The sequence below is a fragment of the Myxocyprinus asiaticus genome, chromosome 29 (genome assembly GCF_019703515.2).
Source record: "Myxocyprinus asiaticus isolate MX2 ecotype Aquarium Trade chromosome 29, UBuf_Myxa_2, whole genome shotgun sequence".
Classification (NCBI taxonomy): Eukaryota; Metazoa; Chordata; class Actinopteri; order Cypriniformes; family Catostomidae; genus Myxocyprinus; species Myxocyprinus asiaticus.
The window spans coordinates 8,664,063-8,677,861 of NC_059372.1; the positions used below are offsets into that span (position 1 = coordinate 8,664,063).

The 13,799-nt window shown below is 39.0% G+C and overlaps 1 protein-coding gene across 2 annotated transcripts in view; it reads left to right on the top strand.

Annotated features, from left to right (window-relative positions):
- The first annotated feature begins 1,025 nt into the window (after positions 1-1,025).
- LOC127420361 (actin remodeling regulator NHS-like) overlaps positions 1,026-13,799 on the top strand; it is a 145,041-nt gene continuing 132,267 nt past the window's right edge. For both annotated transcript variants that reach the window (XM_051662578.1, XM_051662579.1), the window contains exon 1: positions 1,026-1,478. In XM_051662578.1, coding sequence (XP_051518538.1) covers positions 1,199-1,478 — 280 coding nt within the window. In that variant the 5' untranslated portion in view covers positions 1,026-1,198. The remainder of the gene's footprint in view (positions 1,479-13,799) is intronic.

Here is a 13,799-nt window from a genome sequence, read left to right on the forward strand (position 1 = left end):
ATCATCAGTCTTTCTTTTCTATCTATCTATCATCAGTCTTTCTTTTCATCTATCTATCTATCTATCTATCTATCTATCTATCTATCTATCTATCTATCTATCTATCTATCAGTATTTCTTTTCTATCTATCTATCATCAGTCTTTCTTTTCATCTATCTATCTATCTATCTATCTATCTATCTATCTATCTATCTATCTATCTATCTATCTATCTATCTATCTATCTGTCTATCATCAGTCTTTCTTTTCTATCTATCTATCTATCTATCTATCTATCATCAGTCTTTCTTTTCTATCTATCTATCTATCTATCTATCTATCTATCTATCTATCATCAGTCTTTTTTTTCTATCTATCTATCATCAGTCTTTCTTTCATCTATCTATCTATCTATCTATCTATCTATCTATCTATCTATCATCAGTCTTTCTTTTCTATCTATCTATCTATCTATCTATCTATCTATCTATCTATCTATCTATCTATCTATCATCAGTCTTTCTTTTCATCTATCTATCTATCTATCTATCTATCTATCTATCTATCTATCTATCTATCATCAGTCTTTCCTTTCTATCTATCTATCTATCTATCATCAGTCTTTCTTTTCTATCTATCAGTCTTTCTTTTCTATCTATCTATCTATCTATCTATCTATCTATCTATCTATCTATCATCAGTCTTTCTTTTCTATCTATCTATCTATCATCAGTCTTTCTTTTCTATCTATCTATCTATCATCAGTCTTTCTTTTCATCTATCTATCTATCTATCTATCTATCTATCTATCTATCTATCTATCTATCTATCTATCTATCTATCTATCATCAGTATTTCTTTTCATCTATATATCTATCTATCTATCTATCTATGTATCTATCTATCTATCTAAATGGAAAGTATATTGCGCTCTTCGGATCCAGCTTGAGCGAGAATCCGTTCCAGGTTTTTGCTCCTTCTTTCCTTAAAAGCAGTTTGAGTTTAAAGCGCAGAGAAAAACACGCCAGTGAGTGAAACACGGATCAGAGCGGCAGACGCGGATCTCAGTGCGGTACAGTGAGTGTGTCCAGCCGAAAAGGGGATGGAGGACGAGCCGCAAGAGACCCTGGACTAACGGAGGGTCTTTAAATTTTTACATGGAACCTGTTTGTGTTTTCCTCAAAGAGTGGATTTTATGTTCAAACACTACATGAGAAAATGCCATTTGCCAAACGGATCGTGGAGCCCCAGTCGTTGTGCCGACGCACAGAGACAGATGAGGAGGGTTTACAGCTCCAGGACCTGTACACCATCAGCAATGTGGCTCTGTCTCGGACCCTGCGCCAGCTGTCCGACCTGGCCAAACACGCCTGCTCGCTCTTCCAAGACCTGGAGCACGAGTTGGTCTCCACGAACCGGCGCGTTTGGGCGCTCCGGGATAAAATAAACAGGATCCAAGCGACCACCGAGGCGCTCGACCCCAAACAGGAGGCAGTGCGTAAGTAGCCCTCACTTGATTGAAGTTTGGAGTTGCACTTGTATCCAAAAAAGTGACTTAAGAGTTCATTTACTGCAAGTTCGGTCCTTTTAGAAGTCTTGATTCGGTGCGCATTTGTGATCCATGATGGAAGGTTTGAACTTGCAATCTTTCGGTCACCAGCTCATCCTTGTAACCTCTTGGCTACAGTACACATACAGCCCTTTAAAGGTATCACTTTTTGAGTGTTATGTAATGATAATGCAAATATGTTTTTACCTCTGCGCTTGTTTTGACTCCGGAGCGCAGGAGTGGTGTGGTCTAGTGGTTAAGGATTTTGGTTGGTGACCTAAAACATGTGGGTTCGTCCACATCATGAGGTGATTCATGAACTATGAGCAGTAAAGACTTGACACAAAGTAGTGAAAGTTGGTTTATCCAGTGGAGGACAGCACAGAGGGGCGTGTGCCCTGTTCGCTCCAGATGTCATTGGAAAAATTAGATTCTTGTTACTGTGAGAGAACTGTATCATCATTTCCGTGTTCGAAAAGAACGTACGCATTCAAAAGTGAACGTAGTTTGTGTGATGTAATGCGGTTAGTCTGTGAGAGTATATGTTTGATTAGTTTTGTGTGTTTGGCGATATGCGTTACACACTCTCCAAATGGACCTGCTAGAGTGAAAGAGAAAGTTTTAGCAGGTTTAGTACATATTGCATGAGAAACATATTACAGTTCGATTCATTTATATCATTATTATTTTTTATATTATTGTCACAGGCATGTTATGTGATTGTCTTTCATGTGTAATTAATTAATTTATTTTTATCTATATTATTATAACAGGCAAGTGTTGGGTTTAAAGTGTAAGACGTTTCTATTTTATTTATTATTTTATTTATAAAAGAGATATATTTAAATAGCCCATTTAATATTATAAAACATATTTATTTTATTATGAATTTAGTGGTAAGTTATTATTATTCATTTTATTTTAAACACATTCATTTATTTATATAATTATTATTTTTTTAAATATTATTATCGCAGTCATGTGATGTGTTTAATGTGTATGACATTTCCATGATTTTCTTTATTCAATAAATGATATATTTAAATCTTTATTATCATAAACACATCTTTTTATTATTATTACTTTAGTATTATGATTATTCATATTATTTTAAGCACATTTTAACATTCTTAGATCACATATTAATATGATAATATTTTAATTGATTAATACATTTGTATTTATTTATGTATTCATTTATTTATTCATTAATTTATTTATTGTATATCATTCATATTTTTATATTATTATCACAGTCAGGTGATGTGATCGTTTTAAATGTGTAAGACACATTTAAATGATTTTCTTTATTTGAAAAAATTATATTTTCAATATTTAATACAAAATAAATATATGTATTTATTTGTATTATTACTTTATTATTATCATAAAAAAAAAAAAAATTGTTATCACATTTTTAAAATTCTTATATCACATATTAACATGATAATATTGGCCACATCGCCAAACGTTTTGTATGCAAGAAAAGCTCAGGGTGTCCTCTTTAAGATACACCAGGGTGAAAAACAGTGGCATGTATGGACATAGAAATTGTAATAAAAAAAATAAATAAAAAAAAACATGGACCTATAGTGGACAGGGGTGGAGGAGATATTTGAAAAGTGCCAGGGACACAATTTAGGAATGGGTGATAAAAGGTTTTTATTATGACCAAAAAATGAAGGAACAAGTGCAGAAAATTGGTTGTATTGGTTGCTTTGCCCTTGATAGTGGATACAAATAAATTAACAGACTTAAGGAAAGCACAAATCTTGCAATGTAACATTGATGTGCACACTAGAAAACAAACTTTACCCAAGCTGGAGGAGCCAAACATTTATCTGATAAAAACACACCATGATTCCATCGGCTGTTTGCCATCAAAAGTTGGTCTTTGTGTCAGGTTTTGCTGTCTTTCTAGGGACCTGTTGTCACCCAGAACAATCGTTAAACCTTAAATCTCCTAAAATGAAGTGGAACATTTTCGATTGTTATAGATGACACCCTCCATTGCGCTGCTAAAGGGTTTCTACCTCTCCAGTTCATCTGAATCTCTAAATAGTGTGACCACTTCAGTCATGTGCCCTTGGGGTCAAAGAAGAAGTCTGGTCTTACTTAAAGTCCATGAAAAGCCTTAGCCATGTTCTTAAAACAAATATCTTTCCCATTTGCCTTTTAACCAGCCATCCTGTTCAATAACTGAACAAATGGCTGTATTTTAGCCAAGGGCCTCTTGCTTCTCTTTACCCTGTCATTTGGGGTTAAAGGTCACCATACACCTCATCCAGCACTAGTACCAGTACCTGAGGGTTGTTTGGGGTCAGGCAGACAGTTTTCGTCATTTATCAAAAAGATTGGGATCTTTTGCCAGTGACATTCAGCTAAAATGATGGTAATCAGTCAAACCAACCCAAAACCAAAGGAAACAAATACCATAGTCTTTTTGAAGGAGGGACCCGAGCCATTTCTAGGGACCAGAATAGAGACTTAGGCTGGACTCTTTTGACATGGGCCTGTAAGCAAACACCCAGAACACCCTAGCAACACCTTGGCAACAACCAACAAAACCCTGGCATCTTGGCGGCAAGTACTGCACAGCCAAGCAAGCACCACTCGCATTTTCTATTTTTTGAGCTTACAATTTATATTTTCAGTGCTATGTTAGTTTCACTTCAGAGGAACTTTTGAAGTCTTTGTTATTGTTGTGCTAATGATATATTGAATGGATTTGTGTACATCCTCCCCCTACACCGTAATTACCCACAATCATCCTTTTCATAGTAATGATTGTCTCGGGTGCCCTTAAACAACAGAGAAGCTAATATGAATGTGAATTAGTGCAAATGTGTGTGAGCTCTAAAAGGGGCTATGGCAGTTTTCAGAATCAGCATGGCCACGCTAGGATCTATTTACATTGTCCCTGCTGCACATGGCATTTTGACCATGTGTGTGTTAGTGTGTGTGAGTGTGTGCGTGCGCTCTCCTCATGTCTGTGATGCCAGGAATGATGATGCTGACACAATTAGGTCAAACATGGCATACACACTGTTTGCACATGCTACCTAAGCCTCATTCCTGTTAAACTCTCTCTCTCTCTCTCTCTCTCTCTCTCTCTCTCTCTCTATCTCTCATATAAACATGCCCTCATATTTTCCCCATATCTCATTAGACGGTCTGATGTGTATTCTGGTGCTAACACAGAATATATATATATATATATATATATATATATATATTATATTGTGATTATCAACATTATGCCACAAATGCTGTTGATTGAGTTTAACTGTATTTGTACTGAACCCAGAATATTCGTTTAAGGCTAGACGAGAACGGTCCATCTGTGTTCATGAAGACAGTTTGTGTAGCACTTCCACTTATCCCATCTCATTCACTGTGTTTTGTGTGAATGGCCTAAATTGTCGAATTGTGTGTGAGTAAGTGTGCTAACGTTTTGGAGGGACACATGACTATGAGGCAATGATGTGTGTCTGGGCCTTCCAGATTAGCATCTCTGTGGAAACGAGACAAAACCCCTGAATGAGGTGGGTCACCCATTACTGTTCTTTTCTCAGTTCACTAAAACCTCCCGTGGACAGCTAAAACTCCTCATCATTTTCATTTCAAGGCAGGACATTAATGTGTATGTCCTTTTGGGGTCTGAGTGAATTTCAGAGAATCCAAGACAAATTGACCCCAAACAAAGGCTACGAAAAGCCAAGTTAATGGCATAACGGAGGGTTAAATTTTCTGGTTCTTGAGGAACATGGCCTTACAAAAAAGTACTGTGTATTTAAAGACTTAATTTCTGACCTCAAACAGAAAGAAGGTTTTTAGAACTTGAGGGTTAAAGAAATGAGTTTAGATGTTTCCTCACTTTCTTAGTTTCTCACTAATCTCACTTGTTGTGTTGATTCAAGCCCTCTGGGTGGTTTATTTTGATAAAGTATGTCCATAATTCAGCAAGCCACACACATGTAAATACATGGTACTTCTGCTTGCTGGGATCAGAGTCAGTGCTGGGTGTATTAGCTTACCCTGAATTGCACACACATGAACAAACACAGTGGAGGAGATAAGAGAGAGTATATAGAAAGGCAGAAACAGAGAGAGAAAAGTAAAGGACTTAAAAGGCTGGGTGTGTTTGGAATAGTATGCTACCAAACTACTTGTACTATTTCCACCCAACAGCATGTATACTGTGTTTGATCTGCCAAGCTAAGAAATGATATGGTTATAAGAATAAGCCGTATAATTCCATATAAATATAAGAATAAAACATAAAAATAACCATTAGAGAACGTTCTGTATGGGTTCTTATTAGGTTGTCACACAAGTTTTAAAGCAGCAGAGAAAGAGAAGGTGTCTTGTCTTTGGCGTATGTCATGGAACGCATGTGGCTGGCAGAGAGACACATTCCAGTCCTACTATGTTGGTGTTTTTTTTAGTTCCAGTGATGTGTAATGTCTTGTGGAGTGTGTTTAGTTCTCAGAAAAACCTGTTCTAGGAAAAGGGTATCCGCAATTTGTACACTTTAATTTCTTCCCTCAGGAAATTTCTGCTGCTCTAGAGTCATGTCGGAATAATCGTATTTACGAGATGAACGCTAACACAAAGTTGTAATTACCAGTGGGAAACTCACAGTTTTCCATGGCTTTCCGAGAGGGGGCATGTAAATTTATCATGATGGGATCAGATTGGTTTTGGTCTTAATTAAAGTTTATTTGTTTCAGAAGCCATCACTGATTATCCGTCACAAGTCAGTTGACTGCATGTTCCTCAAATATCTATCAAATCAACAGAGTTGCAGCTTTCAGATGGGGTTAATTGAAGATATGGAATGCAGGGAACCTCCATTGGCTGAGATAAGCTGCAAATAGTGTCACCAGTAGGGTGAGATGAAGACAGTGCTGATCTGTGGACAGTACAATGGAGGGTATCTGGTCTTTAACTGGAGTAGTTTAAGAGAATATCTGACCCATCAACTGGAATGCATACTTCAAAATTCCTGAGAGATTACTGGATATTTTGTGCTGTAATTCTTTCATACATCTAGATGGGACTGTTAAATGTCATGCCAACTCAAAAAACAAAACAAAACAAAAACAAAAACAAGGAAGTAATAAATTATGTGGGTGGAGGTGTGTGCAGGTTGATGGGTGTCTCTGAGTGCTTTAATATTGAGATAGACATGTCTGTCTGTCACTTTTTATCCATCCATCCATCCATCCATCCATCCATCCATGCATCCTAGCTTAATCTAACCTAATTGCTATCAAGCTAGCTAAGCCTAAACCTGTGTGTCTGTCTGTCTGTCGATCTCCCCATCATGACTTATCTCTCCATCTTCAATATCAATAAAAATGAAAGTTCTTTACTAAAGTCTATTCAATACCGTAGTACTCCCCTCGCCCCTGTGTTCATATTTTCAGTCACAGCAAACAAATCCCTGTGGTGCTCCAGGGTGTGTTTTTTACCTCACAGTTGTGAATTAAATATGACGACATGGGGCTGAAGTGTGTGGCTGTTTAATGCAGCTCTCATGTAAGGGTGTGACTGCAGGCTCGTCATGCATTATGCATTGCACGCTTCCTTACAAGCAGCCTGAAGTTTCCTCATCTCACGCGCATTGGTTGCAGCGTGTTTTGGGGGATCTGAATCACCTGATAACAAACACCTTGTTCTTCCTCTGTTGCATCACTCTGTTTTCATCTCCTCCAGCTGCTATTGGTCCCCCCACTGTTTTCGGGAGACAGAGGGGCGGGAGGTAGTGCTCGTGTTGTCACGCATCTCTGGGCTACTAAGCTAAACAGGGAATGCAGTGAGCGCATTTGTTATGCAACATTTAAAGTAGTCCAACGGGGCTGGAGGCAACTTTCTCTCTTGAGCACTCTCTGCAGTAAAGTCTGCATAGTAACAGCCTAGAGGTGAAACATGTCTAACCTTCTCACTGAGGACTCAGACTGCAGCTGCACGCTTATTGTCTTCCATTTCTTGGTTTCTCCTTTACATATTTGGGTGTCTTCAACTAGGAGTACTTTTGGTCCTGTGGACGTTTAGAATAAAAAAATGTAATTAAAAAAATTAAAACACACTTTTCACAATCGCACTAGTTTGCTAATTTGTCTGCTAACAACGTCCTGCAGTGGATATACATGCATCACAGGAGAATTCTGTCATTTTTGCCATTTTTTCTGAATCAACAAATGTCTTTTCCACCACATCTTATATGATGTTTGTGTTTGATAACATTCTGGGGTGGAAATTAGGGCTAGGCATTAAAAGTGTATATTTTTTTTATCAGAGGTACAATCATTTTAACCAGATAGCCATTGAAGCCAAGTAGACTGAATATTTTTTAATAAATGAAATGAAAAATCTAAAAATAATAAAGACATGTGTTTCACTAAATCAACACAAGGAAGAACAATATTTAATCATTTTCATTTAGATTAATACATTTTTTATGGATTTTCATAGTTTGATATTGAAGGTCTGAATGTGATACAATGAAATTGCCCGAAGTTGATGAAGCATCCATATATGGTATAATTTGATCGATAATATCGATTTTCATATTTTAGATTGTAGTTTATTCCTCCTGGGTTTTAATGTATGTCATTGCAACACACCATTCCCCACTGAAATCAATGGATTCGTAGCGTTCCTTGATGCAGTGTACACTTCAAAACATAGACTATGATTAGACTCCAGATATTACAGTGTTACCCTCTGAGCGGGGGGCCTGGGTAGCTCAGCGAGTAAAGACGCTGACCACCACCCCTGGAGTTTTGAGTTCCAGGGCGTGCTGAGTGACTTCAGCCAGGTCTCCTAAGCAGCCAAACTGGCCCGGTTGCTAGGGAGGGTAGAGTCACATGGGGTAACCTCCTCGTGGTCGCTATAATGTGTGGTTCTCGCTCTCGGTGGGGCACGTGGTTTGCAAACACGGAGTTGTGCGTGGATGCCGCGGAGAATAGCGTGAAGCCTCCACACGCACTATGTCTCCGTGGTAACGCCCTCAACAAGCCACGTGATAAGATGTGCGGATTGACGATCTCAGATGCGGAGGCAACTGAGATTCATCCTCCGCCACCCGGATTGAGGCGAGTCACTACGCCACCACGAGGATTTAGAGTGCATAGGGCATTCCAAATTTGGGAGAAAAGGGAAGAAAATAATTAACTCTGAGCATTCATATCAACTTGAATCACAATTTCTCATTCTCTCTCTCTCTCTTAAAATATAGCTGTTAATTATAGCTGGATATCAAAGACTCATCTCTCTCTTCTAAATATGTGTCTACTCTCTCAATGCTGAGGTCATACCCCCATGTTTAGGACCCCCAGGAGGCACAGGGGCCAGAGAAAGGTTAAACTAAAAGCAAGTGTTAAAAAGACACTTTAAGTATGTCTGCTTCAAAAAGGCAAGTGAACACCTTTCCCTCAAGCGCTACTGCTAGCGCTTTGTATGCCTTAGATTGTATGCATTTTTAAGGTGCATTTACATAATGTTCTTGCATCTAGAAAACACTAAATGGAGAGCGCAACAGAATGAAACAGAGCACAGGGGTATTGATGCACGTTTATAAAAGTTGAAATTTTTTTTTGCTTTGCTGTGCCGTCTTATCTCTCGTGACTGGATGCTCAAAAGACTGCACGAGTTGTGACGCAACAGCCAAAGACTTCCGTCTGTATTGGCGGTGCTTTAAAGAGAATTAATTTAAAGAGAAAACCTTTCAGAGAAGGTTTTAAAAGCTAATGCACAGCACACGCTATCAGCACAGTCATTATAACAAATATATATATATATATTTATACACAAAAAAATCTGGATTTACCTTTTCACACGTGAGTTTCTTCTGTACTTAAGGACCCCCCAGTGTGAGTTCTTTAATGCGTGCTGTAATTTAAAAAAAATACACTTACCTTACACTTTACAGCAGATGCACTGAAGGACAGATTATATCACAGCAGGCACACTGAAGGTCAGATTATATATATTCAAACATATAATGTGGTTTTTAGATGTTTATATTGATTGATTATGATGGATAAGATGCGATCGCGAATGCGTTTGCCGGCTGTGCCCGCCGCCATATTGTTTATATGCAATCCAGCATGGGATTCTTGAGAGTTTGTGATAGAAGGTTCTTAAAACCTAGAACTTCCACTTTTCCAGCACTGGAAGTGGTTCGAATGAGTGACGGATGGAATGGGAGAAGGCTCGAGTGGACTGACTAGTTTGTGTATTCTTTGTTTGACATCAGAAAACATGGCCGCATCGCTGCATCAAAACAGTAAGCTCTGACGGTAAAGACTTTAAACTTTTATTTGGTGATTGTTTGAATGTTTACAACCTAAAAAGACTATTTGAGTAGCTGGTTCATTATGACAACCACTTCAGTCCCTCTTTTTCTGGTAAACAGAATGCAGATTGCACCGGTTTTATAGTATGCCTCTATGCACAGCCTAGTGTAATCACACCAGTTTGATCGCACGTGCGAAAGGGTTAACTAGTTGCCGAGTTTATTAGACAAACGTTGTGTCCTATCCCTTAAGCCTACATAGTAGACTAAAGCACAGAACCAGTAAGCATAAGGTTGCCGATTCAATCCCCACAGCCACCACCATTGTGTCCTTGAGTAAGGCAGTTATCTCCAGGTTGCTCCGGGGGGATTGTCCCTGTAATAAGTGCAATGTAAGTTGCTTTGGATAAAAGCATCTGCCAAATGCATAAATGTAAATGGTATGTGTGAGAAGGAAGTTGTTAGAAAAACAGAAATTGTTGGTACACCTTGTATTTTTCTTAGTCATTTTACCCTGAAATTAAGTGATAAATTAAACCAGGTTGTATTATTTCAAAGTCACTTTGGTAAGAAATGAATCATACATTGATGGTTACTGACTGTGTACACACTCATCCGCACACATTCGGGTGAACCCAAAGTCATCGCCCTTCTCTGGTAGGATGGTTTTGGTCTTTTAAGGACAGCTTCTGACTCTTTGAAGTGGTTTCAGTGAGCTGTTCAGTCATATGAAGCATTTTAAATCCAGCTGATTTACAGGAAACCACTTATAAACCCAGGAAGGCTGATTGCACATACAAATTTTTAAACTGAGAGTGATGAAGGGAATGATTGGGAAAGAGGTAGAGGTCAAAGGTGAAAGGGAGGATTTGGGAATGTTTACAGTTTGAGAGTTTCCCGAGCATGAACAGAAAGAGGTTGTGTTTGTGTGGAGGACAAAATGATCCCTAGAAGTTAAATCTAAAATCGTACAAAAACCTTCTTTTGAGAATGTTTGTCAAAAGTTTTGATAGCTTGGTAATCGTTTGTATGTGTGAATGATGAGTTGGTGTTCCTGTGGTGGAGTGTGAAAGGGAGTGAGTGCTTTGAAGAGATGAAACTTGATTCTGGAAAAGGTTGTGACCTCTCCTAATAGTCCTTGTTTTGTTTGCTTGGCCTCCATGTGTATTCCTGTAAGTTGATGTGTATTCTCAGAGGAAAGAAAGTTGAAAATGGGATCTCTTTAATAACTCAGTTATTTATCCTAGACAGCAATGAGATTAAGCAAATTGAGACTTTTGCTGTAATTTTACATGTTTCCTCTAGAGTTTCAGAAGAGAGCTCAACCATGTCTAAAACTGTTTACCAAGATACCAAAATCTGAAATTAAAAGTCAGATTTGTCAATATGAGCTCCAACATTCCTCATCAAATTCTTGCACAGACCAAATTATCTGAGCTCTGCTATCCACATTCATTTTATAACTCTGTACTCTAACTGTATGCCAAAAATTGTCTCATTCACTAGTCCGCTGGTACATATAGTCCTGGAGCGTGTTAAGGTAAACTTATTTAGCGTGTTGTCCAAAGCTGAGGGGCTTGAGCTCGGAGATCAATCCCCCCCCCCATTATATCGGACTAATGTTAGAAATGGAAATACTTTTTGAAATAATTGGTATAGGCGTTATGAAATATAAGGTGGAGATGGGAAGGTGGAGCTTATATATCCTTGGGATAATATTGGCAGGCCTACAGAAAAGGATATAGCTGCAGGCAGAGCTCCAAAAAGGGGCGGGAGCTCAAAACTGCCAGCAAAGATAAAGAGAGCCCCTAAGTAAGCTAACCCTTTCCCTAACTGTGAGTGGAAGTAATGCCCCCTTTTGGAGTAACCCCACCCTGTTTTGGAGATCCCGCCCCCTTTTGGAGACCTTCGGCCTGCAGCTATACCTACTTGGGCCTAGATGAACATGCTTCTCCTGAACGTATGTTTGGAACTTTATTTTGTGTCTATTTTTATTTCTCAAAAGGAATTTTAGGAGAAACACCCGAGACAAAGTTGATACTTAAATGAAACTCCAATATGTCTCCAGAGTTATGCAAGAGTACCCTCCAAGGAATAAGGTTTCTTCCACTGAATTTCTCCCGAAATCCCATGAAAATCGGCCATAATATCTCACGAAATCACCTTAGCTTGTGTTTGTGTTTTTTTGTGTGTCTGTGTGTGTGTGTTGCAGAAGTAATCAACCTGCACTCACCCATCATCTGTTAAAATAAACCAGACACACCCCTCCAGACAGCCAGAACTCTATTTTAATCCCATAATCTCTGTAATTGCACATCTCTATATGTAATAAACGCTGATTCCTTTCCCCTGTGCGTGAACGCTTTGACTTAAGGTAAACCAGAGGAACAAGGTTGAGCCCTACCAAGCTGCACATTTCCTGTGTGACCTGAGACTACAGGGTGGAAACCCAACACCTGTTTGTTTTTGTAAGGGTGTGTTTCTTAATGCAATGAAGGTTGTCCAGGTGCCAGTGTAGACCTTACTTTATTCTCCTCATCTGAGGGTGTGTAAACTCTACACACACACTACTGATGCTGAAATCTTAAAGGGATAGATCACCCAAAAATGAACATTCTGTCATCATTTACTCACCCTCAACAGATAATGGTGTGTGTCTGTGGTTGTGTATCATGGCTGACTTTGAAAGGAATCTCTTAACCGTTGACTTCCTGAGCTGGATCAACTCTTCTCCTTTCCACACCTTAACAACACAATAGCAGGGAGCACACCTTCACACACAAATGCAACTTGATCCATTCACAAGTGGCACTCAATAGACATCTCATTGAATGTCAGGAATCTTCCAGCCCAGATCCGTTTTAAACACACTTACAACGTCAGTCAAAGCGAGCAGTAATTTAGCAGACACTTTATTTCATAAACAACTCAGGCCAGAAACATCACGCAAGTATGTTTTCATAGATGCGATTGCTTGGCCAATGCGTTGAACATGCTTAATGTGTGTTGTTATTATTCAAAGTTGTTGACTTGAAAGAGAAAACTCACCATAGAAGCAGACAGCTCACACTAATGTCCACTATAGTGCCCATTGTGGCAATGTTGAGAATGCAACTCCTACTTGCGTTAAGTTATGAATTGCGGTCTGACACATTTTGGAACGCAAGCTTGCATAACTAGAAGCGTATGAGTTTAAGTACTTGCGTAGAGAATTTTCCAGCCTTTGCCGCTTCAATACGGGACAAGAGGCCTTTAATATGGATAACATGACAAGTCTGTGATCATTGCGTGCTAGGTTGACATCACAAGCCGGCATGACATGCATGTGTGGAATAACAGAAGATTGTAAAGGACACACTCCGGGCTGTGGAATGCCTTTCAGTGTATGTCAGGTATTTTTGTCGCTCTGTCATCTCCTTTTGTCTTGTTTCAGTGTGTGTTTTTGTTGTGATGACGGATCATCTCCTGTATGCTGACCTGTCCGGGCAGTGCCTGCTTTAGAAAGCTGTAGTTTGGTGTGATTCCATGCTGCTGTTTGGGGTTTGATGGAGATGGACCCCCCTGTGTAATTTTACCTCTGAAAAATGACTGTTATGACTTTGGCCTTCATACTCCATACGTGACATCAAAGGCATTCCTTTAGCTCTCTGTACTCTTAGATGTACCCCACACACACACACACACACACACACACACACACTCAGAAGCTCTTGTCTGTGATTAGATTGATGAAAATGAGGGGTGTGTTCACAGATGTGTCATTATGAACGCTGTGTCTCATAACTCAGTCTGTCGTCTGTGTCTCTCCTTAGTCGCTCAGAGACCTCCAGCAAACCTCTAATTACTGTATACATGTGTTTTAATGTCTTCACAGCATGTCTCTATCCTGTACTCCTCTTCTCTTCTCTTCTCTTCTCTTCTCTTCTGGTCTTGTCTAATAGGACACTCCAGCCTTACACAAGTTT